This window comes from Trachypithecus francoisi, unplaced genomic scaffold (genome assembly GCF_009764315.1).
Source record: "Trachypithecus francoisi isolate TF-2019V2 unplaced genomic scaffold, Tfra_2.0 Lachesis_group10, whole genome shotgun sequence".
In the NCBI taxonomy this organism is placed as follows: domain Eukaryota; kingdom Metazoa; phylum Chordata; class Mammalia; order Primates; family Cercopithecidae; genus Trachypithecus; species Trachypithecus francoisi.
The window spans coordinates 11,347,954-11,375,443 of NW_022681455.1; the positions used below are offsets into that span (position 1 = coordinate 11,347,954).

The following is a 27,490-nucleotide window of genomic DNA, read 5'->3' on the forward strand; positions in this document are numbered from 1 at the left end:
AATACTCCCCACTGTTTTTATTATTATTGCAGGGGCTTTAAGCTGAGCAAACTGGAAAAAGGGGAATCACAAATTGTCTGTTTTTTTCTATCAGTACTCACCCTTGTCCACATTTTCCCCCAAGGAAAGTTGCAGCTCTGGATCTTGGAAAGGACAGTTCCGACGTTTTATTCTTCCAACCAGTTTCTTCGTTTTCATAACTCTACTTGAAGAACACGTGATGTTTGCCAGTGTCTGACATTACGGACCTCACAGCTTACTGAATCTGAAAACAGGAGACAGAGATGGAAAGGTTGGTAAACTCTGAAAAAAATTGAGATGCTTGTCATCATTTAAGGATTGCATCAGAGCAGTTGGAAAAGCCAAATCCATAGTCTCGTGAATGGAATCCATCATCCATTCATTCATGCAATCAAAGAAAGCATTTATGGGGTTCTTACTATACTTTAGTTGGAACTTCAAAGACACATAAACTATAGCAACGTCCTCAAGGATCCCACAGTCTCACTGAATAAACAAAAAAATACAGCACAATAAAATGTTACATCATTTTGGGTCAAATGTGCAGTGGATCCGGTGAGTAGACAAAGGAAGAAGGTCAATCTTGGATGGAGTCTTGAGAGATGGGTAGATGTTTGCCAGGTGTTTTGTATGGATAGTAGAGGTGAGAGTGACATTTCCTTGCCTGTAACCTACAGTTTTAGTCTTGTCATCGATTTCACTGATAGTTTTCTACTCTCCCATCCCTGTGGCCTCACCATCCCCCTTAAACCAACTTAATATGTTACTGCTTTTATCATTTTGAAGCCACAAGATGTGCCTGACTCTACCTCTTACCAGCAGCTTGTGAAGGTCACTGGAGCCATATGCTTTTTTTTGTTTCCAGAAAAGGAGAAAAACTAGTGTTTTGGAAATGTGGCTTTTCAATAGCTTAGACGCAAAGCCCAGAATTTGATTTTTTTGGGAAAAACATGGACTGGGCTTTCGGTGAGTTAGTACTGGCCAATTTTTCACTTCTCTTTCAACATCTTGCAGCTGGAAGGCTGTTTTGAGATGGTGTGTGTGTGTGTGTGTGTATGTATTTGTAGGTTATAGCTGGGATGTATATTCTTAGAAAAACCCTCATATTTAAACCACATAGGGCACATGAATATCTTTTTGAGAAATGGTAAGTGAATCTTTGTAAAAGGACAGTGTTTTCCTATCAAGAATAATGTAGGAGGTTGCTTTAAAAGGGGAAGCAGAAAAATAAGAATTGTGCCTGGCACATAATAGAAGCTCAGCAAACAATTTAATGAACCTATGCAGCTGCCCTTAGGAGGAAGAGAAGTCTTCCTAGAACTCCTTTCCAAACAGAATAATTGGGAGTTGGTCTCCTTTCGCTTCTACCAGGATGGGAACAGCCTCCTGTAATTTCAGTTTGATAAACACAGTATTTATAGTCTTGGCTAGGAGGGGGAAAAAGGAATTTTCCTCTGAGGCACTTGCAGTGGCTAGGCAAGAGGACACGGGCCCATGACTCATTTGCTCTGCCTGAACCCATGTGTGGTTTCCCCAGTATCTTGGCCCCACAAGGGATGGAGAACCAGAAGGGAGAGTTACTGCGTTTCCAGCACCCCGTCTACTGCTTCTTTAGGTACTCGCACCTTGAGGCATTTTAACTGCCCAAGGTGTCTGCGCTTATAAGACAACCTCTCAGAGCTGATTTGTCTATGGGGATACCATAAACTACAGTACCAGAAATTATATATATATATATACACACACACACACGTCATTAATTCTTTACTGGGAAATATAACACACATATAGAAAACTGTATAAAATGAATGTATAGCTTAATAAATTGTTATAAATTTAACTGCCACGCAGGTCAAGACATAGAGTACTGCCAGGACTCCAGAAGCTTTCCAAGTGCCTTTCCAATGCAACCTCTTCCTTTCCCATAAAGGAGGTACTACCCTTATCCCCATGCACTGGGGACTCTGTGTTGGGCCTTGTGCTTTTGGGCTTCCGTCTCTCCTCCAGCCATGCACTTTCTGAAGGGGAAAGAGGTCTGTGGGACCAAGAGACCACGCCCACCTGAGACCCATGTCTCCCTTTCTAGACCCCATGCCAAGGACCAGGACATTGGGACTTCCTGTTCAAATGATTCCAAACCTACTTCCTGGTCTTTGTGGGCTCGTCTTTAAGTCCTTCTTCCTGAGGGGAACCTGGAAGCAGATATTTGTAAAAGGCCACGGGTGAAGTTTAGACTTGAGGGCTCAAGAGTGATATATATGAGCACCAAGGCCCTTGGGTTATGGGATGGAGCAGGGCTGGGGCATGAGGGTGGATGGCTGGATCTAGGGGAGGCTTCTTCCTGTGGCACATGTTCTAGCAGGAAGATCCAAGCAGTCTAAGAATTCTAAGGTCCAACATGGTTTCTCAGGTCACTATGAAGAGATATTTGTCCAAGTAGGAGGATGGGACATCTTTTATTTAACAGCTTGTCAGTTTAATTTATAATTTTACAATACAATACAATATTAGGCCCATAACATGCAGTTCTCCATCTGTACTTTTACCTTAAGCCCCACAAAAAAGTTTTTTGTAATGCTCCAAGGAATCCTGTTAATTTATTATTTGGAAGATTGTCAGACATTGATCCTTTGTTTTAAACTCATGATAAGAATCAGATAATATACATTTTGAAGTCATGTCAAAGGAAAAGAATAATTCCATATGACATATATTGCAGATTTTTATTTGTATATAAACAAAGCAGTGTCTAAAGTATATTTATATGTCCTCAATTACTGAATGTGCCAGTTTTCTGTTGAGGGTGGGCCTGCCCACAGGTGACTATCCGGACTGTTCTGGTCATTCCCTCCTTAGTTTTCTCTGTGCTTTACTATGTCACTTGGCACTCCTATACAATAAAATGACTTCCCTGTTTTTAAACTTTGGATAAATGGATCACAGCATATGTTCTTTTGTGTGGGCTTCTCCCACTCAGCATTATGTTCGAGCAATGCATCTATGGTATTGCTTGTAGCTGTAGTTTGTAATTTGCTTTGCTGTATGGTATTCCACTGTATGGATATGCCAGCATTTTTCCATTCTATTAATAATGTTCACGGACAATTGTGTTGTGTCCAGTACTAGCCCATTATGAATAATAATGCTACGTAGATCTCTATCTGTTTCTGTTGTGTTTCTATGGAATTGCTGGATGACAGGTTTCCGTCCATCCCTCCCTGCCTTCCTGCCTTCCTTGTTTCTTTGTGTTGTCCGGGCTGCCTCAAGGGATTCTCTTTCCTCAGCCTCCTGAGTAGCTGGGACTACAGGCTCATAGCACCTTGCCCGATTTGTTTTCAGCTTTAACAGAAAATACCAAACTGTTTCCAAAGTGGTTGTATCAATGGACATTCTCGTCAACAAGGTATAATAGCTCCCATTGCTTCTGACAATGTTTAGTACATATTTTTTTTTTTTTTTTTTTTTGAGGCGGAGTCTCGCTCTGTCGCCCGGACTGGAGTGCAGTGGCCGGATCTCAGCTCACTGCAAGCTCCGCCTCCCGGGTTTACGCCATTCTCCTGCCTCAGCCTCCCGAGTAGCTGGGACTACAGGCGCCCGCCACCTCGCCCGGCTAGTTTTTGTATTTTTAGTAGAGACGGGGTTTCACTGTGTTAGCCAGGATGGTCTCGATCTCCTGACCTCGTGATCCGCCCGTCTCGGCCTCCCATAGTACATATTTTTTAAATGTTGACCATTTTGTACTAGGAATAATAGTAGTGTGTCACCACCCCTGTAAAACATTTATGGTTTGTTTCTCCATTATTTGTATATGAAGATACTGAAGTGAATATGGTAACTTAGAGTTTCAAGTTGACTGCTAATAATATTAGTAGATGTATAGAATAGTCATATCAATAATATTTATAATAATATCCATAGCTTTTATTTGAAATATGGCAGCTAAAGGAAGATTGGTGGTCTTAGAAGATTACAGTAATAAAATCCAAGAGGTAAACAGAGTCAGCCCATACGGCATTTTAAAATACCAGAGAAATGAGCAGACCGACCCAGGGATACATCGACATGCCGCCAGGAAGGCAGCTGGTACCAACCTCGTCCTTTCACAGGGGTGTGTGTCCCCAGAGCATGCTCTGAGCGTTGTGGCAGCACTGAGCACAGATTGCTGGATTGCCCAGCTGGGACCAGTCAGGACCACTGCAGAAGAGGGAGACCAGCTGGGGAGCCTGTCAGCCTGCAGCTCATTAGTATGCCACATCTGACAGCATCTGTTCCTCCAGGAAGCAGCAACAGCCATGTGCTCCAAAAGCAAGTGGCATGAGCAGGCCTCTTCAGCAGAAATAGCCACAGCCTCCTCACATGCCCACTTCCCTCTCTGCCCACTGAAACCCCTGAGCTTCCCCACTTCACCCTCCTCTTGCCAATATACTCAACCTCCTTGCCGTTTGTCCTTTTAATGCCTTGCCCCGGCCAAAGCCCAGCCTTGGATGAGCTCAACTGTTTATTTACTCTGCATCAATCGCCCAGCTATTGGGCATGGCTGGCAAAACCACACACCCTGCAGACGGTGCCACTGCAAACTCACGGTCACCAATGCCATCTAGATCCTTGTTACTGTCAGGCAGCCCTCTGTAGTTCCCTGGCCAGCTCACCTTCCTGTTCTCCTATTTTTCTAATTAAAATGAGAGTAGATTATCTTCTGCAATGCTACATTGAATGGGTCCTATTCTAGAAACAGCAGGCTGTTGCAGTTTATACACAGTGGATGTTTCAAACTTTCGCCACGTTTTTCAACGTCGCTGGTTTTATTGCCTGTCCATCTTCTGTGCCCCAATCTTAAACCCTGCTGTTAACCTCAGTAGGCAGTCTCCCCACCTGCTCCACAAAGAAAGCAGGGGCCCTCTGAAATGAAGTTCCTCAACTTCCCTCCTCCACATCTGCAGATTCACTTCACATTTCAACTCATCCCTTTTTCCTTCCCGCACCCTTGTGACAATAAGGAACATGTCTCCTCTCATGCCCAAGTGAATTCCTCCACCTGTCACTCAATGCCATCCTGTCCTGCCTTCTGCGGGACTTTTCTCCATATATGACCTCTCTCCTGGCTTGCTCCCAGCAGTCGTGCCTTTCCTTTAAGACCCTGAAGTCAGGTTTTCCCATAGCTGACTGAATCCTTTAGCTCGCATGGCCTTCATTCAAGCAGGGCAGGAGGGTTGAATTGTGTCCCCCCAAATTAATATGTTCAATTCCTAACCCCCAGTATCTCAAAATGGGACCTTATTTGGAAATAAAGTCATTGCAGATGTAATTAGTTCAGATGAGGTCCTACCAGAGCAGGGTGGGCCCCTCATCCAGCTGGACTGACGTCCTTATAAAGAGGAGTAATATGGAGAGGAAAGCTGATACGAAGAAACACGGGCAGATTCTTTCCTCACAGCCCTCCCAAGTCACCAACCCTACCGACCTCTTGGTCTCTTCCAGCCTCCCGAGCTGTGAAACAATCAATTTCTGTTTAAGCCCCGCAGTCTGTGGTGCTTAGTGACAGCATCCCTGGGAAACTGCATTAGAATTCTGCTTATTAACTTTTCCACCTTATGCAAGTTAGCGTGTTTCCCTCTGTAAGCTTCCATCTCTTCATCTAGAAAAGGAGATACAGGAGCACTAACCGCATGAGATTGTTGTGAACATTAAACAAAAAGAAGGAAGTACCACGTTAATCACAGTGCCTGGCTGTATTAGTTTGTTAGAGCTGCCATAATCAAATATCACAGACTGGGTCGGGCGCGGTGGCTTACGCCTGTAATCCTAGCACTTTGGGTCGGGTGCGGAGGAACTTCCAGTTCTTCTGTTTTCACTGGTGACAGTCTGGTGTTTGTTTTCTCTCCCTCACCAGAGGGGCTTTTCCAACATCCCTTGTTCTAAATCCTTTTTCCTAAACCCAGTGGACCACTTTGAGTCTGACTTTACCTGACATCTCTGCAAAATTTGACATCATTGACCATGTTTCCCCTTTTAAATGGTGCTCTTTCCTTGGTGCTAGTCTGTCTGGGTGTTTCTCTTCACCTCCCATCATGGCACTGAGCCTCCAGTTCTGTCCTCAGCCTCCTCTGCTTTCACCACCTGCAACCACAACTTCAGTTTCCACCTACAGCTTCAGGACTCCCGAACCTGTCTCTCCAGCCCGGGTCTTCTCTCCAACTGGCCCTGGACAGCTCCCCTTGATGTCCCTCTCCCACCTTGTGCTCCACCTCTCCAAAAGACACACCCCATCTGCTAATCTAAATGGATATTTTCAGCTTTGGTCTCCTCTCAGTGAATGGCACCACCACCCACACTAGATGCTGGGCCTCATCCTAATGGTTTCCATTGTCCATCTTCCCCATGGCTTTCAAGATGTCCTCTCAATGATGCCTCCCGCAGCGCTGTTGTACCTCTCCATTCCTCTCTGTCCCTACTGCTGTTATGTTCAGGCCACTTCCATTCTCATCTGGATTGCTGCATTGGCCTTTGAGACTTGGCTCATCTCTCTATAATCCTTTCTTCATGCTGCAGCCAGAGCTAATGTCTCTAAAATGTCAATTGTGTCATGTGAGTTCCCAATCCCTGAAGTTTTTTAGTCAACTGATGGAATTTTTAATATTATGGAATTACTATGGAAATGTTTTAAGTTTGATAATGATATTACGATTTTATATTATATATGTGTGTGTGTATATATATATATATATTAAAGAGTCCTTATCTTTTGAAGATTCACACTGAGTATTTGCAGACCAATAATCCAGTGGGGTGGGGAGAGTGGGGAGACAGTAAAACAAGGTTTTCCATGTGCTGAGAATTATTGAATCTAGGTAATTGATACTACTCTTTCTACTTTTGAAACATTCTACAATAAAACATTTTTGAAATAAAATCCCTAAACTCAAGCAAAACAAAAAGTACTGCAATGTTTTTCTTATTGTTCTTAAGACAGTGTCCAAAATTCTTAAGATGACTCATAAGGCCATGCATGATCTGGCCTCTGTCTACCTTTCTTTCAAGTGCAGGACCCCCAGGGCTTATTGAAGATTTGTGAAGTGGATGGATGGATGGATAGATGGATTAGTGGGTAGATAGAGGGATGAGTAGATGAATGGATGGATGAATAGATGGATGGTGGGTGGATGGGTAGATAGATGAATATCTAGATAGGTGGATAGATCAATGGGTGGATATATGATGGATGGATGGATAAATGAATAGATAGATGGTGGGTGGATAGATGGACGGATGAATAGATGAATGGTGGATGGTTGAATGGATGGGTGGATTAATGAATAGATGGATGGGTGGATAGATGGTGGATGGATGACTGAATAGATGGATGGTGGGTGGATGGATGGGTAGGTGAATAGATGGATGAGTGGGTAGATGGATGGATGGATGGCAAATGAATGAATAGATGGATGGGTGGATGGGTAGGTGAATGGGTGGATGGATAGATGGGTGGATAGATGAATAGATGGATGCGTGGGTGGGTAAGTGAATGGAATGATGGATGGATGGATGAATGGGTGGAAAGAGAGTAGGAAAGGATCCTATATTCCTACCCTCACTCTGCAAATAACTTTCTTTGAGACCTTTGACTTCTCACTCTCTTTGGATCTCAGTTTCCTCATTTGCAACAGGAAGAGTAAACAAGCTCATCATCATTTTTTAGGAGAGAGGTGCCAGTTTTAACTATTTTATTATTTTGGAAGTCACAGTAATATTTGTTTTTGAAAATTGTTTCACTGTTAAAAAACAAAAAATTTACATCTTCTGGCTTAGGTGGCATTTCAGATCCTTCCCAACTGCAATAGACTGTGATTACAGGGAGGCTTTACAAGTTAAAGCATATGGATTTGGTGAACACAGAGCACAGATTTTTCTCAAAAATCCTGATTTAGTAAAAGTTATGTTTTTCTAGTAAAGGAACTTGTTACAGGACACAATTCAATTTGTAAGCCTTTTAAAGACACTCATATAAAATATTTGCAAATTAGAAAAGCAGTCTTTTCTTGGACCATATGTTGAGATTTGGGGTTTAGAAGTATGCTCACTGTCCACATGTTGCAAGCAAGCACTCTACATAAACAGGACCTTTAGATGAGGAGATCCTTGTGGATTATAACTGTGACTGCTCCATCTTTGTTACCCCAGCTGAGCACCTGGTGCATATTAAGTGCTCAGTAAAATTTTGCTTTAAATGAGGACCTAGGATGAAGAAGACTCCCAGTGGGGCTCTGTTAGAATTTTCAGTGATAGGAAAGGAAAATAATTTCCTTCTAAAGAAAGGAGAGTGTGGGGAGAAAGCTAGAAATATGGATGAAGGAAGACGTACTCTTGGCTCAGGCATGGGTAAAAATGGAGGGCTTCTGCTTGTAGGGCGGTTCTCTCTATAGGTTGAAATAAGCAGGATTGAGCAAGGCAGCTTTTATGCCCCCCTCAAAATAGTCTAGATTGCTGATTTCCTGGCTAATCCGCTTCATTTCCTACACTGAGGCTTGTGGACCATCCAGTCTACTTTTTTTCTCATCCCTCCTTGGGTGTTTCTCTAGCCTTATATTTAAGGTCCTTGATGGAAAGCCACATGGCAGCTGCAGAGATACACCAGGTTTTCCAAACTTCTGTAACTCCCATTCAGCCATGTGCAGCTGGCAGCTTGTGATGGTGTTCACAGCAGGAAGAACTGTAACCTGCAAGTCAGGAGACCTGGGCTCTACTCTCAGGTATGCAACTTTGGGCAATTCAGCCATTCCTGAGTCTCAGTTTCCTCGTGTGTAAAATAAAGAGATCAGACAAAAATGCATCCTCGGTTTTGTATCTTATTTAGGCTATAACCTGGATATATAATTAGTGGGATACCAGAAAAGGCCTTTATCAGTTATGAATGTTATAAATTGAGTGAAGCTCTCTGGTTAGCCTGTCGCCAAATGAGTAGTGTCCTAAGGGAATGGAGACTGATCTAGCTCTGTCTTCCTGATGGTTCTTCCTGAGGGTAATTCTGGGCCCAGGATCAATGCAGCCAGCAGAGCTACTTCCTGAGCTGCTAACAGTATCTGAAGCAGAGGTCCGTTGAAACTACAGAGTCACTGACTTTTCTTCCTTAGCAACTTTATTTCCCCAGGCTGTGGAGTCCTACCAAGATTTTTGCTTGACAGTTGATGAGGGAGTCAGTCTTCTACCACATTGGGATTCACACAGTTTATTTTGGTAGGTAACTAAGGCAGAGAGAGATCATTAAACCCTTCATAAAACAGCCCATCAGCCACCTGCTTGCAGAGCAAAAGGTTGCTCTTTGGCAGGAAAGATCGTGTTCTTCAGCCCGCTCTTGGGTCTCATGCAAGATTCTAACAAGGTTGCCTGGGAAAACTTTTTGGTTATGATATATTTCTTTCCATTTGTATAAAAGCAACCAATAAATACCAGTGATCTTGTCAGGCCATGCCAAAGAAGAATTTGTTGGGATTTAATATCCCAATGCATTGGACGTACTTGAATTTGGCTGAACAGTCAAATTGGGTGGTTTGGCTCCATTTAACCAGTTTACATGTTGTTGGTGTATAGCTTTGCAAATGACTTTGGTTCTTACTGAATGATCACTGGAGGGGATTGGCTTATAAATGAATTCAAAATCCTCAGGTGTGTTTTAAGATCTACAAAACAAGCCTTTCCTTTGTTGTAAATGGGCAAGACTCAATAAGGAAAGTGAGATGAAAAGAGCTATTAGTTCATCTGTGAGGGCATCCAAATATGTACCCTGAAGGCATAGCAACACATCATTCATGCTTTAACGTGTTCTACAAAGAGCAAGATATTCCAAACTACTGCCAACCACCTGACCAGGAAAAAGGGCATGGTGGTGATCATGAAATAATTGAGGGTAAAAGGCAGGGTTATAAGTCCTTTAAACCCTTTTGAGCTTAGGTAATGTCTTGCTGGGCACATGGCTCTGATTCTTTCTCTGGTCTTTGCCAGCAGATTTTTAGGAATCTCCTGGCAGAAGAGCATTGCTTGTGGCACCTTCCACTCCTCCAGTGCTCTTGGACGCTGACTATTTACAAGGACTTTCAACTGCCTCCTTCACCCATCTGGTATTAATTTTGATTTCTTCGTTATTGGGTCTCTGATTCATCTCTATGCAGACCTCTGACTTTCCTGAAGGCTTTGCTTCCCCAGACAGGGTGCCCCACCCAAGTAAGTTCACTTGCTGTTTGCTTTGAAGTAAGTCAGGATCTAGAGTTCCGCAGCTCAGAGGACAAGACTATGATTCACTTTATTATCACAGTCAAGACAGAGAGGATTTCCTTCATCTCCCTTTACTCTCACTCCCACGTCTGATGGTCTCATCAGCATGGGATCTTGGCATTTCTAGCTTGTAGGAACTCCCAGCTCCCTTCATTCTGCCCTGTGTCTCCATCTCATTTGCCTCTGTCTTAGCTCACAGCCTCTTTCCTGGACTGTTGCAATTGTCTCCACATTGTATCCTAAAGGCAATGGGGTAGGCTTGGAAATCCTTTCATTGGGAATTCACTTGATTACATTTTCTTGCATAAGAATCACACTGAAAATAGTCGCTAATTCATTAAAGGGGCAGTTGAAATGGAGGTGGAGAGAAATCCATTATAAAGCTGTGCTCCAGATGAGAATTATAAGGAAGGTTCAGATTAAGCCGGAGACAGGTACAGTGAAGAGGAGAGGAAATGGATAGTTAGCAAGGAGAACCAAAAGAGCTTTAGTAACTGATTTGAATTACAAGGTGAAGGAGAGGGAGCCGTTGGTAATAAATGTCTCCTGGAAAAAAACTCTGGAGACTGCATGGATGCTAGTATCATTCTGAGAAAGAAAAAATTAAGAATTAAGTCTATGGGGGAAATGGCGAATTTGAATGTGGCATGTTAAGTTCCAGTTTCATGTGGAGAATGTCCAATGGAGAGAGAATCTGTAAGCAGTTATATATCCCACGTCTGAGATTCAGAGAGAGATAATGTTGAAGACAGAGATTTTACAGTCATGAGCTTAGAGCTGGTGGTTAAAGCAAGAGCGCTTAAACATCAGCCAGACAGAGCTTGTTAAATGAGATAGGGGGCCAGGCATGGTGGCTCACACTTGTAATCCCAGCAGTTTGGGAGGCCAAGGTAGATCACCTGAGGTCAGGAGTTTGAGACCAACCCGGCCAACATGGTGAAACCCTGTCTCTTCTAAAAACACAAAATTTAACTGGGTATGGGAGTGTGGGCCTATGATCCCAGCTACTCGGGAGGCTGAGGAAGGAGAATCACTTGAGCCTGGGAGGTGGAGGTTGCAGTGAGCACTCCAGCCTGGGTAACAGGGTGAGGCTCTGTCTCAAAAAAATAAATTTAAAAAAAAGAGAGAGGGGAAGATGGCAGGATCTTGGGGACTATCACTCCTAGAGGGCCACACAGAAGAGAGAGGGCTGGAGGAGATTCAGGATGGTGCGTTATTACACAAAGATGAGAGGAAATAACTTGACAATTAGATTTTGGAGATTCTTGAGATCAGTTTCAACAAAATGATAGGGACAGGCGCCAACTGTCGCTGGGTTGACCTGTGAATGAGAGATGAGAAACTGTAGACAGAGTCTAGACTTCTCTTTCTAGAAACTTTGCTGTAAAGAAAAGATTATAAATGGGAAATGGGTGATAGCATGCGTGACCAGTGCACCCGAGAACAGGAAGGCATATGTGATATAGTTCTATGTGTCCACCTGACTGGACCACAGGATGTCCAGACATTTGGGCAAGCATTATTCTGGGTGTTCCCATGAGGGTGTTTTGAGATGAAAGTAATGTGTAAATCAGTAGATTGGGTAAAGCGGGTGGCCCTTCTGATGTGGGTGGGCCTTGTTCAATCAGTTGAAGGCCTGAATAGAACAAAAAGGTGGACTTTCCCCTGAGTAAGACAGAAATCCTCCTGCTTGGTTGTCTTTTAACTAGAACATTGGCTTTTTCTCACTTTTGGACTTAAATGGAGACATCAGATCTTCCTGGGTCTGAAGACTGCTGGCCTTTGTGCTAGAGCTACGTGATCAGCTCTCCTGGGTCCCAGACCCTCAGACACAGACAGGAACCACACTATCAGCTCTCCTGGGTCCCCAGTTTGCTGACTCATCCTGCAGATCTTGGGACCTGCCCGCCTTCATGATCACATGAGCCAAGTTCTTACAAGAAATCGCTTTCTAAATATATATGTGCATCCTATTGGTTCTGTTTCTCTGGAGAACCCTGAGTAATGAAGCACAAAATGGAAAAGAAAAGAGAAAAATAGAAAAGAAGGAAGGAAGGGAGGGTGAGAGGAAGGTGTGTGGGGGGGATGAGAAACAGAGCCTGGGTGCTTTGCAAGTGTGGGGAGACGGCGGGTCACTGCTTCATTGTCTGTGATCTCTGACGGCATTGATGACTCATTCATGTTACATAATTAGAATTCACCTTCAGACTTTGCTGTCTTACAATTTTGTCTCATAGAAACAAGGCTTCCTAGCTTGGCTTGTTTTCTTGTTACTCAGGGGCTGTTGCTAGCATAAGGTCATACTTAGAAAACTGAACCCTCAATAAGATTACTCAGAGACTTGGCAGCTTTTTCCCTGGCCATTTTGTCTTTAAGTTAAAAAAAAAAAAAAGAAACAGCTCACTCTCCTAAAATGACATTACATGTCACTTTGAAATATGTCCTGTAGGCCGGCCCTGAAATGTATGGTCTTTCTGGATATTCAAGGGAGAGAAGTTTTGTTTTTAAAAATGTAAAAAAAAAATTGTTTTACTCTAAAAAAGTGTCTCTGATAACCCAGTTTTTAGGAAACTATCTGCTGAAAAGAAACAACAGGAGAGGTGAGAATTTGTCCAGTTTATACCTACTTCATTTCTGCCATTATCCTATTCTGGGATAACTTCAGAAACCACTAGGGCCGTTTAACCGAGAGACTTATTAGACACTTAGAGTTCATTATGTTTCTGCCTTGTTTTTATAATATTTTTGTTATAAAATTAAAGTGACGAAGATAAACAACTTTATTGGTGGCTGTGCAGATGCCATGTGCAATATCTGCCCAGCTTGAAAAGATTCCCCTGGCTCTTCTGCCCACTCAGAACAGCAGGACCCAAAAGCAGAAAAGCATCCCGTGCACTCACACTCCCACACACTGACACACTCACATACACACATGCACACTAACATACACACTCACACTCACACTCGTGCACACTCACACACGCACACTCAGACACGCACACTCACACGGAGTCACACACACTAACATGCACACTCACACACTGGTGCACACTCACACTCGTGCACACTCACACATGCACACTCACACGGAGTCACACACACTAACATGCACACTCACACACTGGTGCACACTCGCACTAACAAGCAAATACTCTCACACTGATGCACTCATGCACACACACACGCACACACACTCACACACAAACATGCACACGTGCACACAAAGTCACTGAGTCTCTCCAACTGTGAATTTCGTCGCTGTGAGCTTCCACCTTTACCTGTTGTAAGGATTGAAGAGAAGACAGGAAAAAATACTTCAAGAAAGAAGACCCAAATACAAGCAGCAATGGGTGACAGGCCCTGTATCCCTGGCTGTTCTGGGGTCTCCCAGCTCCTAGATGCTGTCCCTTCTGGGAGCATGGCTGCACTCCTGGGTCCAGTACCATGAAATGTGTCCTTCTCCTTACAGTGACCACCACCTGCCCCTCTTTCTCCCCCAGCCCACCGCCAAGCTGAGTTGAACTGTATTTTGTTACTCACAGTCAAAAAAATCTTAATTCATTAGGTTACAATTCTAAATATAAAAATATATCTTTCTTGGGTTGTATAATAAAGAATCGGGTTTGAGAATTTTGATGGTTGCAGCTATGGGAAGTGAGAGGGGGAACCTGGACTTCCAATTAAATAACCTTCTATACTCTCTCACCTTTTTCTTATCCCAGGAAAGTCTCAGGAACTCGTTGCAATAGGGACTGCCACGCCCTGTTGTGCTATTGGTGAAGAGAGGGTCACGCAGTGCCTACCATGAGCGATTTGTTCATATCTATCCAGATTGCACGTGCACACACCCACTCATCCCCAAACGCCATCCTCAGGAGTTTATGCTGCACACAGACTGGCACATGTGCAGAAAGACATAGTGCAGGGCTACTTGCTACGACATTGTTGGTGATAGCAACATATTGGAAGCAACCTGAATTTTTGTTAATAAAGGATTGACTACATAAATTATGCTAATCTATACAACTGGAGTACTAAGATGCCGTAAAAAAGAATGAACGAGGTCTTTATGTTTGGAAAGATCTCTAAGACATAATAGTGAGTGGAAAGTGTAAGGTGCAGAACACTGTGTTTTACAGGCTGTCGTTTGTGGGCTGACAACATCTATTCAAATGTGCTTACATATATGTTGAAAACACTTTGGAAAGAAAAACAATACATCAGTACCAGTGGTTTACTTGCGTGTATGAATGTGTATATGGCAGGGATGGGGTGGGGGCAGGTGGCTTAGGTACAAGACAGGAATAGCAAAGAGACTTTTTAACCACATACTTCTCAAGAGGTCAAAAAACCTGTTGAAGCATATGTTGTTAACCATGATATATATATATATATATATATAGAGAGAGAGAGAGAGAGAGAGAGAGAGAGAGAGAGAGAATATGAAGGGAGGGAGATAGGGAAGGAAGGAAAAAGAGAAGAAGAAGAGGCAGAGAAATGGAGGGGCAAAGAAAGGAAGGAAGGAAGAAAGGAGGGAGGGAAGAAGGGAGGGAAAGAAGGAAAAGGAGGGAGGGAAAGAAGGAAGGAGGGAGGGAGGGAAGAAGGGAGACAAAGAAGGAGGGAGGGAGGGAAAGAAGAAAAGAGGGAGGGAGGGAGGGAGGGAAAGAAGGAAAGAGGGAGGGAGGGAGGGAAAGAAGGAAGGAGGGAGGGAGGGAGGATATTGACTCTTTCCTGAAGTTACAGCTTAACAAATAAAAGCCAAGGCCACCAACACAATGGTTTGAGCAGTGAAGGACCACGTAGTCATGACTCCGAGAGGCTGAATTCCCTGCGCATAGTGTGAGTGAAAACCTAGGTGTGTTACATCACAGAAAGCTGTTTAAAGTGCCATGAGCCCGGTGAGGTGTCTAGGACAGACATACAATTGCTTGCAAACAAGTAGCAGAGCAATGAGCTGTGTTTTGTGTTTATCGGCAGGTTTTCTTTGTCTCGCAAGGGAGCTGGGAGAAACACAAGTCTGAAACTCAAACCTATCTCAGTTATTCCTTTCCCTTCAACTAGACCTGAACCTCAGGAGATCTGGAGTATGTGCTGAATTCTACTAGGAACTGAGCCCTCTGAATATTATTATTGTTTTGCTAATACTTTTTGCTGGAAAGTACATCAAACCAGGATGTGTTGTACCTCTTGCTTTGCCAGACTATTTAAAAGCAAAAGATATCCAACTTAAGGCTGATCCAGGTTTTTCATGATCTAGCCAGGGGAGACAAAGATTCCAGGAAAAGTCTCTAGGGAAGGCCAAGGATTTTAGAAAGCATCTGTGGACAAACAAATGCAATGTTAGTGGGCTAATTTCCATAATCAAATGAAGCTGATGGAAGTGCTTTGTGATTTGATGCCCATCAATGATAGACTGGATAAAGAAAATGTGGCACATATATACCATGGAATACTATGTAGCCATAAAAATGAACGAGTTCATGTCCTCTACAGGGACATGGATGAAGCCGGAAATCATCATCCTCAGCAAACTAACCCAGGAACAGAAAACCAAACACCACATGTTCTCACTCATAAGTGGGAGCTGAACAATAAGAACACGTGGACACAGGGAGGGGAACATCACATAGCAGGGCCTATTGCAGGGTGGGGGGCAAGGGGAGGGAAAGCATTAGGACAAATATCTAATGCGTGTGGGGCTTAAAACCTAGATGACAGGTTGATAGGTGAGCAAACCACCATGGCACACGTATACTTATGTAACAAACCTGCACGTTCTGCACATGTACCCCAGAACTTTAGAAAAAAAAAAGAACTGCTTTGTGAATTAGTCAGGTTCTCTGATGGGAGCTTGGGTCCTGGCACCTGAGGACTGAGCGGGGGGAACCCACACCCAGGCTGCCCAAACACACAGAGGCAGGAGAGGTCAAGGGGCATCTCATGGGTGTGGAGTTTTGGACATGGTATTGCCATTGTCAGACGTGTGGCTAAGCCTGCAAGGACGAGAGAGGAAGGAGGGAACCAACTCCTCTCAATGCTGCATCAGTCTGAGTGCTTTCAATCTCTCTCAGTCCTTCTCCTCTCTCTTCTGTTCTCTCCTTCCCCGACGGCTCTCCAGGAATCACAGAATAATGGAGTTCAGTGTTTCTCAAGGGGCAGCCACCTGCACCACTGTCACCGGAATTGCTTGTTTCAAATTCCGATTCTAGGGGCCTGCTCTAAACCTGCCTACCAAGGCTCTAGGGACGAGGCCTGGGAACCTGCATTGTTCACAAACACCCACAGGTGATTCTTACATGCACTTAGCCAGGGAAGCATTGATAGAAAAGGTCTTGGATCAGCAGCCAAAAAACCCAGGTTCAAATCCATTTACTACCTGGGTGGTCTTGGGCAAGTTATTTATTAATTCCCAGCATGGGAGTCAATACTATTTTATGGGAATTTTTTTTAACAGTTATAGGAGATATGCTGTTATGTTATAGGAGTTATTTTTTTTCTCTTTGAGGATTAAATGAGACAAAACATATGACAAGGCTGGCAAACACTGAGCATAGTACATAGTAGTACACAGTACCCTAGAGAGTTAGAAAAGGGATGGTGAGCTCACAAAAATCTTTGTAGGCCTCAGGATATATATATTTTGCAGTGACTTTCAAGGCTGACCTAAGTCTCTTTGGGTGGACACAGAGCAAGGAGACTGCCCACTGAGTGACTTTACTACACCCCCAGGCCTTACTAACTTGCCCAGGAGTGGGAGATACAGTGCTGGAAGGAAGACAAAGCAATAAAGAGACACTTTCAGAAAAGCAGGCACTGCAAAGACAAAGAACCATTCCGGCTGGAAGAGCATGTTGTGGGAGTGGCGTCCTCTCAGACGTGATCCTCCACCGGGCTCATGTGCTCAGTCACAGGTTCTCACCCAGGGTGATGATCTCCCACAGGGGGCATCTAGCAATGTCTGGAGACATTTTTGATTGTCACACGGTGGGGAAAGGGGGCTGCTACTAGCATGCAGTGAGCAGAGGCCAGAGAGGCCGCTAAACATTCTACGGTATATTGGACAGTCTTCCACAACAGAAAACTGGCCCCGAATGTTCATGGTTTCAAGGCTAAGAAACCCTGCTCTAAGCTAATGCAGAAGACTTAGTCATGGGTGATAGAAGGAGGCCCCTAGGTGGTTACACACCTCTGAGGGACAGCCTTTCGCTGCGGTCTTGCAAAGTCTCACAGTTGCACAAGGTCCCGGCGTCCTGCTCATTGGCGGGTCACCATTAACCACCTTGTACATCACATGTTCAACATAGCTAGTTTCCCGCCTGTTCTCATTATGATAAATCAGGAAAAGTATTCTTAGAACACTAGAAAAGCAGAAGTGTTGCTCTCTACAGGGCAGTGGGGAGGTTGCCTCACTCCTAGAGAATGTCTTGTTTTTACCAAGAGGGTAGAGGGATGAGAGGAGCTGGAAGGACACGCTGAGGAGCCATGTCCAGACACATGAAACGTACCTCACAGCCCCACAGAGATGCCAGGGAGGGCACTCAGTGCTTGGGATCAGAGCCATGTGGCCACTGGTTTCCAACGCCCCTTTGCTAGTATCTCGCTGCCGTGATTCCCTTGCCTTCATTTTGTGGATCTCTCCCGATACTGGCGGCTGAGTGTCTTAGTTAACCAGCGCTCTGGCTTTTCTCCTTCCACTTTGATCTTCCTGTCTCTGCCTGTCTCCTCTTTCCTGGCATGCATGTGCTCTGGGGCTGTACCTCTGGTAGTGAATCTCTGGCTGCCCTGGACTCCTGCTGTGCACACTGCCCTGTGTGCAGTTCTGGATGCCTGCTGTTCCTTCTCAGTGTACCACCCGATCCCGTGTGATCTCTTCACTGTTTTCATGCATGCTGCCACCCCACGTGCAGGGCCAGCTTCATGGCACATTGCCTGTGTGCTTGCATAGGACTTGGTGCTCAGAAGGACTTCTTGATGAGTTTCATGCTCTGCGGCCACCATATTAAAATTGTAATAATTTCCTCTTTAAACTTGTATTTTGTAAATGAATTCTGATGAGACAACATAGAAGGAACAGAAACAGGAGATACGTGTGCCCATCCTTTCTTGTCACCCCATTCACATGGAGCATTGTCCGTGAGCTCAGAATTCTGGTGTATTCACGATGTGTGGGAGTTCATGGAGCTTCTAAGTGACTACAAAGTTGCTTTGTCTATGACTGAGTTAGCTGGGGAGGGGAGGGACACTGACAGCCCTGAGAGGCCACACTTTCCATTTGAGAGCCAAAACTTGCTCCAAACACAAAGCAGCAGTGGTATTCTAAGAAACACATATGACCAAGGAAACTTGGTTTGTCCTTTCTTACTCCTGTTACTTCTTTGCATTTGCAAACAACTTACACTGAAAATGAAGACACAGAGAGAAAGGGAAAGATAAGGCAACCCATAGGCCTTTTTTTTTTTCAATTCTTCCTTACTTGTCAGTAAGACAAAGGTAGAGAGTGTTGATAGAATGTGTATGTATCAGGCCGGGCACGGTGGCTCAAGCCTGTAATCCCAACACTTTGGGAGGCCGAGGTGGTGGATCACCTGAGGTCAGGAGTTTGAGACTAGCCTGGCCAACATGTAAAACCCAGTCTCTACCAAAAATACAAAAATCAGCAGGGCGTGGTGCCGGGTGCCTGTAATCCCAGCTACTCAGCAGGCTGAAGCATGAGAATCGCTTGAACCCAGGACACAAAAGTTGCAGTGAACTGAGATCATGCCACTGCACTCCAGCCTGGGGGATAGAGCGAGACCCTGTCTCAAAAAAAAAAAAAAAGAATGTGCATTATTGAGAAGTGAAATGAAAGCATTGAATTAGTTTAGTGCAGCATTTTCCACTCTTCTGATAAGAATGAAATATGCAAATTGCATCATTTTGAACAATTTAGCATACAAATTAAATGCTCTTATATTTTCATTTAAAGCTGGCTTTGCACAATATAAAGATGAAAGGTAAGATTCATGCTAACAATTTAAAATTTTAATTTTCCTTTACTTAGACTGGCATTAAATAACAAATAAGAATGATTTTAAAAGCCTTGTGACAAGTCAAAAGAGAGACTGCAGAAGAAAAAAAAGCAGCTTTTATTCTAGTACCTTTCACAGCAGAGGTTGTTGTTTTTGTTCCTGCTTTTTAAAAAGGGCTCCTACATTTTCAGTTTGCACTGGCAAACCTTTTAATGAAACAGTAAAGCAAGGTTCCTTATATTAAAAAGGAGTCAATTTTAATCTCCCAGTCTACATAGACCCAATTTTCATTTTAACAAGTTTCTTGGCTGGGTGCAGAGGCTCACGCCTGTAATCCCAGCACTTTGGGAGGCCGAGGCGGGTGGATCAACTGAGGCCAGGAGTTCGAGATCAGTCTGGCCAACATGGCAAAATCCTGTGTCTACTAAAAATATAGAAATTAGCCAGGTGTCATGGCACATGCCTGTAATCCCAGCTACTTAGGAGGTTGAGGCAGGAGAATCTCTTGAACCCTGGAGGCTGAGGTTGCAGTGCACCAAGATCGCACCACTGTACTCTAGCCTGGGCAACAGAGCAAAAACTCCATCTCAAAAAACAACAACAACAACAACAACAACAAAAAACAACCAAGTTACTCCCAAGTCTGCTGGACTTTGTTATCAGAAGGTCTTGTGAGCCGGGTATTTAGCTCTGCTGTGACTTCAAAGCAACACAGGAATAAAGCACAGCTGCTGAACCCAGGTCCTCCCCTCTCATGATTATAGCTTGCTGTGGGACTCCACCAAAATTGCATTGTGTGTTTATGGCATCTAAGAAATTCTTGAGAGTGGTATTGATCTACCAATTAAACACACTGGTATGTTTGGCCCCATGTGGCAGACAAGGAAAAGGGTTTGGTTTATAGTTTCTTACGGGAAATATTTTCTTTCTCATGCTTAACTTTTATTGTTCACAGAGGTTTTCAAAGTATTGCCAAAGTCTATGAACACCATACTGGAGTCACCTGGATGTTCTGGACTTTCAGAGCTGCATGGGTGGTGTTTTACATTGCAGTTTTTTCTATTCAGTGTGGATTCATAGTTTTTAAATCATAAAAATTCGCCAGCTTCCCTCTGCCCCTCCCAGCCTTTGTCACTGAGAACATAGGAGCACGTGGGTGGCTGTCTGAGGCTTGGGCAAGGCCCTGGGCTTGCCTGGGGCCCAGCTGCCCCTGCCCCGTACCATCTTCCTTCCTCCTCCACTCAGGAACAAAAGGTCCCATGGTTCAGGCCATCTGGAGTTGGAGCTGTCATTTATAGTCACTTAAATGTGGAGGATGACCTACTTGTGAAAACATAGGAGATGGAATCAGATAGGAGGAACAATTTTGAGAACCATGAAAGAGAGAGAAAGAGGCAGAGTTTTGTGGCGAGGAAAGGGATGAATTGGCAGTTGGAGACTTGGGTTTTAGGTACAGTGACCATGTAATTTATTAATCAAACTGGATTTCTTTTGAGAGCGACAGGGATTCTACTGGTGATGGTACTGGGACAACAGGAGCACATAGGAACTGTCCTGGTGTGGCATGGCCACCATAGTTCTAGAGCACTAATCAACTGTCAGCAAGTCACTTCACATCTCTAGGCCTCAACTTTTGAAGAAAGAGACAATCGGGCTACAATTTCCTTAGTCCTTTTACCACTAAGGACCTCTTACTAATCTCTCTCCACAGTGTTCCTGATTTTGAAGTTATCATATCAGTTAGGTACTGAGTGACACATAACGAGTGCAAGTTCTGTCAATCAGAACTTTTGTCAGCATTGAAATAACCAGTTACTGCACCGTGTTCATACAGTTTTAGGCAAAATAAAGCTTGACATTTTAATACACCTGTGAGTCCTATTTAAAGTACATTGAACAGTTCTGACACCATTTTTGAAAATGATAATAGCTTTTGAGTCCCCTCCAGTATCTTCACAGTCAATAGACATCGAAGTCTGGAGGTTGAAAGCCACGTTCCTGGATGATCTATTGGTTTATATCCAGTTCTAGACTTCTCTGATCACCTGATAATTTCAGTACCTTGTACTATAAAATACAGACAGGGAAAGCTGATGGAAAATGAAAGAGGGCCTGCTGGGAGTCTGAAGCTGTAATTCAATAACGTGGGTCTAGCAAGAGGGCCTGTATGAGGATGTTAGATGGGGAAATTTGCCTTGGGGCAAATTTCCTCCTGGCTTAAGTCATCTTAATCCACACCTGGGAGAATTCTTAGGGTGTATTCACAACATTAGGAGACGAACAGGGAGCAGGAATGGAACAGCTGTGTAACAGCTACCTCTTTGCTTCTTTTCCACTCATATGAGCTCACTCTAGGGGGAAAATGGGCAGTCAAAAGCCCTCCACAGATCAATAACAGTGGGTAAATCTGAGGTCTGCAGAACCAAAGAGTAAAATAAAGAACAGGCCTGCTGCCTGCTCCCATGGGTAGTACTAGCATTCTAGTTTCTACGGCAATAAGCTTGCAATGTGCTCAGTGGGGGCAGGGCCACCCACCACGTGGTGCCCGGGAATGCATGCGTTGGTGGGTGGATGGTTGTGACAATGACCAGAGGAGGACACCACTTGCATTTCGTGCCCTGTTGTGTGCTGGAGACACTCCCAGAAGGAAGATTCATCCCACCCAAAATGTCAAAACCATCTCCACTGAGAAATGCTGGATACAAGAATGGGCTTTACATTCATACATATCAGGAATTATTTGGATCCTGTAACAGGGTTAAAATCATCCTGGACAACTTTCTATGGTGCCAGACCCTTAGGCAGAACTTCCAGATGGAGCACATTGATTCTAACTGCTCCTGGATAAAAGAAAAGAGCACGGGTCATCTCAGAAGGCACTGGGCAAGCCACCCCAATCTTAATATATACTAAATTTTGGGCATAGGGATGGCTTCTCTTGTCTCTCAGACTCGACAGCATTGTTGAACCATTGTCTTCATTTACTTACCAGATGATTGGCATTGTCCTTCAAAGCAGAACAACTTGAGCTAAAGCTAAAGGCTGGTGTGCAGCAGCTGGGCAACCCTTCATCTCTACTTTGCCTTCCATGCTAAGTGTTGACTTCTGCTGAGTTTTATTTCGTTCATTTCAGCTAGATGTGTGTGGTGAGTAAACTTTTTACCAGTCTTCCCCTGGAATGGTTGAGTCAGCTCTGGTGTGAGTTAGTGGCCCCAGAGGGGAACAGGCCAAGACGCCCTCTCCATGAGATATCTCCTAAAAGGAAAGAGGTCATTGATGACCCACAAAGGAGTCCAGGACCATAAATATTTCAGAATTCAGTTTTCTTAAAACCTTAAATAATGAAAAACATTTGCTTGTTTAAGCCTTTTAAGTCCTCCCATCTTTGGATTTGAGCCCCTGTGCCTGGCTGTACAATTCCATGGTGAGGCACAAGCATGACATCATGTTCAGGAGGAATGCGCAGCACATGAAGCCTTGCCTGGGTCAGAGAGAAGTACTAAGCTCTCAAGAGGGCCCTAAGACAAATACACAAATGTGGTCTAGCACATGTCAAACACCCGTGCAAGGGCAAACATCTTTATGACTTTGGTCCTGGGAAGAGAGACCCGGCCTGGGATTAGAATTTACAGCTGACAAGCTGCTGATGAGGCAGTAATGCCATTCAGCGTGGGAATGGCCACTTTGGGAACCGGGAGCTTAGCACACTAGGCTGCAAGTCTCAGAGTGAAGCCCAGAGGCAACTCCTTCACCTTGACTGGAATAAGTTAACTCACCCCACAACCTGTCCCCTGGGACCTTCCTCTTCCTTCCTTTGGAGTTATAGGCTTCCCTGCAGTTCTTTAGGGTTTTGACACACAGGACAATTTAACATCAAGGGAATGCCCCAGTCGGGGGAAGAATATCTTTCTTGGCTATAAATGTCACTCTGAAATTCTTCTCAATTGTAATGTTTTAAGATCATTTACAATGTGCCTGCCCTGCCCTGTGCAGTGTCCCTCCCCTCTTAGAGCTTACAACTCATAAGCACACTTACAGACGTCCTCCCTGATCCCCAGAGCTCCAGCCAGCTTCAGCATAGACGTCCCCTAGGGGACATTTGACAATGTCTGGAGACGTTTTTTGATTACCACAACTGGGTGGTGGGGGTGGCTGTTACTGGCATGTAGGGGATAGAGGCCAGGGATGCTTCTAAACATCCTATAATGCACAGGATGCCCCCACCCTCCCAACAAAGAAGAATCCAGTCCAAGATGGCAGTAGTGCTAAGCCTGAGCAACCCTGCACTGGGGAAGGCCTTGCCTTCGAGGAAGCCAAGAAGGAAATTATTTAGATTTGCACCATCCAGTGGAGCTTCCTGTCAGACAAGAAATGATCAGTATCTGTGCTGTCTGACGTGGGAGCTACCAGCCACATGTGGTTATTGAGTGCATCAAATGTGGCCAGTGTGACTGAGGAAGTGAGTTTTTTATTTTATGTAATTTTAATTAATTAAATTGTAATGGTCCCTTGCAACTGGTAGCTACTCTGTTAGACAGCACAAGTCCACACAATGAGAGCTTAGAAGCACTGAGATCACCTGCCCCTAGTCAGATGTCCTTTCCACTGGTTTATGACTGAAAGTCCACAGTTAGACACTCCTTCCTTAGCTAAGACTTTAACCTGTATTTGTATGACATTATCTGTAGGAGGGAGATGACTTTTAACTTGTAAAGAGCTGTTGCTAATTTGATATGACTCATGGATCTGAAAGATATTTTGGTGGGAACAGAGAGCACTAAGGGGCCTAGGGTAAAAAACAGGACCCCGTGAGAATGACCAGGGTGTAAGCTTGGGGAGGGGCTAACTAGGATGTGGGGAGGGGGGTGCGGGAGCGGGAGACATGGGCTAGAGATAGCAAAGGCAACTCATATACGTCTGCTGAGACTAGAAGCCAATTACTCAGCATTCTCATCAGACTCACGTCTGTGAAAACCAGAGCCAAAGAGTGCCAGAAAAGACAAGGTCCGTGACAAAGGGCAGCCTGTTTCTTGCTCTCTCTCCCCCTCCTTGTGGTTCTTAGTCTAAGTCCTCAAGCACTGAAATATTTTGGTGCCTCCTCCCATGTGTAAACCCAAATTAAAGCAATACTAAACCACAAAACATAAAATGATTTTTCTTTTTATCAATTATAAAATTCTGGATAAGTCCATGAAAGCCTCATTGTTCTGATTTCGGCTGGCACCCCAAGCAAGTAAGCACCTTGTTGTTAACCTAGCACTGCTTTAGGATCTGAGTATTAGGACTCTTTCCTCCGTAATCCATTGTTTATCTAGTCTATTGTGCAAATTTTCACAGATGGAATATTGTGTAGACACTCTAAAGATTCCAGAGAAGAAAGCCACTAACCTCACCTGGTAAGCTCGATCTACCCGTGTTTCTAGAGACAGAAAAAAATAGCTGAAACAAATCAAACCAAACCCAAAACGCTCTCTTCCTAAATGTTCTGCAGGGCTCAAATGTAAGCTCCTGGTAGTATCGGTTTTGGTGATCTCCATGGGGAACAATGGAGATGGATCTTAAACACTGAGTTCACCAGAATTATGGCAGTGAAGGGGAACTGCGGTATAAGAATTGCTAAAAAGATAAAAATTGTTCTGTCCAGAGAGGCGCAAGTTGAGAGAGATGTAGGGCTGAGAGAATAGATAGTTGTGAGCATTTACTCCTCCACAAATCAGGAGTTTTTCTGAAGCAACAGGGTGAGGAGGAGGTGAGGGGTGTGGAGAGGAAGGTAAATAAATTTAAAACGGTAAACTAGTAAAAGGAAGTATTATATAAAACAGTGTGGTGGTGGTGGGAGTGGGGAGGAGATATGACTTAAGAATCTTTTATCCCAGTGCTAAAGGGTGCAAAAATAAGAGTTCAAAAAAATGTTTAAGTGTAAAATGAGAGTTCCATAACAAATCATTGACTGGAGAAACTAAAGATGTTTAAAGCTAATCTCATGAGATTAGCATAGGAAGGTGCTCCATCTCCTTCCCGAAACGACCCCTTGCCATTCTCCAAAATGCAACACTTAGTCCTGCCTGATTATGAGTCTTTGGGTTTCTTTCATATGGCCACTCTTGTTGTGGAATAAAGTCAATTAAACCTCACGGTTAAGTTTGCAATTTACTGACATTTGACATAAACTGCTTTTACGGGTTGGTGCTGAAACAAGCTGAGAAACTCAATCCCTCCCTAGGTAGAACTGGGAGCTTTCCTGTGGCAACAGCAAGCCCAGACATATGGGGGACTGGAGGGGAGCTGTAGTTCAAATGCAGTAATAGCTGTTTTTAAACTGATCCGCTCTAAGTCTTTGAGTGCAATGGCTGATTATTGGGTCAACAAACATGAAAAGCATTGTCATTGGCCCAAGTTTGAACCAGAAGCAGCATGTCTTTCATGAGCATTTAGGATGAAAGATGTAAGATTAGAAAAAAATGTTGGTAACAGTGAGCATCATTTGAGGGTCTTTGTAATGTGTGTTTTGCCCTGAGAGGAAAAGTAAGGCAAGATCTATGAAATGTCCTTGATCTTTTTGAAACCTAGAGTTGTAGGCCCTGCATTACCTTCATGTCTCCATTACAAGAACTGCCAGGTTGGTTTTCCAATGAGCCTTTCAACTCTCAGCTTAATAAGACTGTGACCACGTGGTGCAGTGAACAATGGTTCAAGGACTACCTCACCGAGTGTGAATTTGACTACATTATGCCTATTCTTAAAACACAATTCATCAATGGTTCTCCATTACCTCCAGGACTGGAAATCTCCTTGCTAGGATGTACCACTCTCTTCTCTTGCCTCACATTGAGCTACGTCCACTTCTCCAAATGCTCCATGTTCTCTTGTAACACCACAGCCTTACACATGCCATGCCCTCCTTTTAGAATCATACATGCCTTCTCTGTGAAACCATCTTACTAAGCAGCTCTCAAATTAGATGCTCCTTTGCACTCTGTGCTTAAGTTGTTTACAGCACACATCATGTTCTATTTAAGTGACCTCCCAACTAACCTGTGAGATTCCAGAAGCTGGGGGAAGGCGCTCTAGAACTGAGCTTTCTGCTAGCTGCTGAGAACATGCAGGCAATGGCACGTTCTCAGCATCTAGCACCATCCCAGGCACAAGTGGGGCAGAGGTAGATCTGTGCTTAACGACTGAATGGATGAGTTTCAGCGAACAGTGAATGATGGGGAGCTTTTCAACAAAGCCACACCCCATGTTTTCTCTTCAGCAGAATAAATGCTGCATAGAAGCAGTTAATAGTCCCCCTTACGTCAGCTCAGCACATAGATATATGAGAAGTCCCACGGTTTCCCATAAGCCAAATAAGACAAAGTAAAAGCAGTAATGTTCCATACACTTCAGAAAAAGGAAGGAAGGAAGGAAGAAGGAAGGAAGGAAGGAAGGAAGGAAGGAAGGAAGAAAGGAAGGAAAGAAGGAGGGGAGGGAGGGAGGGAAGTAAGGACAGTTTTCCCATGAGTCTACTGTCAGTGAAAGATATTATTTAAATAGTACTTTTTTCTGAGGCTTTGTCCATGAGCACAAAGAAGAAAGTAAAATATATTGGATTCCGTCTATGATATTAAAAGAGGAACATCTTTCAGTTCCCAACCAATCAAAAGACACAGGTTGTGTTTCAACCAGAAGCCATTTCTGAAGAGGCACAGGAGCGTAGGAGATTTCCGTTAGGCAATGGAAACCAAACTGAGCCTGACATGAAAACCTGGGTTAATTAGTCAGTTTCTTTCCTAATATCTCCCCTAACATTGCCTTTTAAGTTTTTGGAAATGAAGACGCTTGATTATTCACCTCAGTTGGATTTATCGTGCCTCACAGATACTGACTCCTTTTGCTCTTCCTCCTCTTGCTGTGGAAAGACTGAGCAGAGGAAGTGCTCGGACAGGCATGCCCTCCCAGAATGTAAGAAAGCCATCAGGTGAGTGGCAGGTGCAGAGACCACAGCCAGCGCCACACAGCCTGGAGGGGGCCTCCCTCCTGGCGAGGAAGGCTGTCTCTACTTGCTCCTCTCCGAGAATGCTCATCAGGTGTGGCTGGGGGTTTTGGCAGCCTGCAGCTGTGTTTAGGAGGGCATTTGCTTTATCTACCACATCCTTTGAGGATTTCATTGCAGGCCATTTTTATCCACTTTAATGAATGCTCTGGCAGCTTGT

At 44.1% G+C, this 27,490-nt stretch overlaps 1 protein-coding gene across 2 annotated transcripts in view; it reads right to left on the reverse strand.

Moving 5' to 3' along the window:
- Positions 1 to 27,490, reverse strand: part of NEDD9 (neural precursor cell expressed, developmentally down-regulated 9) — a 201,860-nt gene that overhangs the window by 124,456 nt on the left and 49,914 nt on the right. For both annotated transcript variants that reach the window (XR_004438548.1, XM_033216219.1), the window contains one exon: positions 102 to 265. Coding sequence is in view for 1 of the 2 variants with exons in the window: in XM_033216219.1 (XP_033072110.1) it covers positions 102 to 113 (12 nt within the window). In the remaining variant the exon portion in view is untranslated. Of the gene's footprint in view, positions 1 to 101; positions 266 to 27,490 lie in introns of those variants that run through there.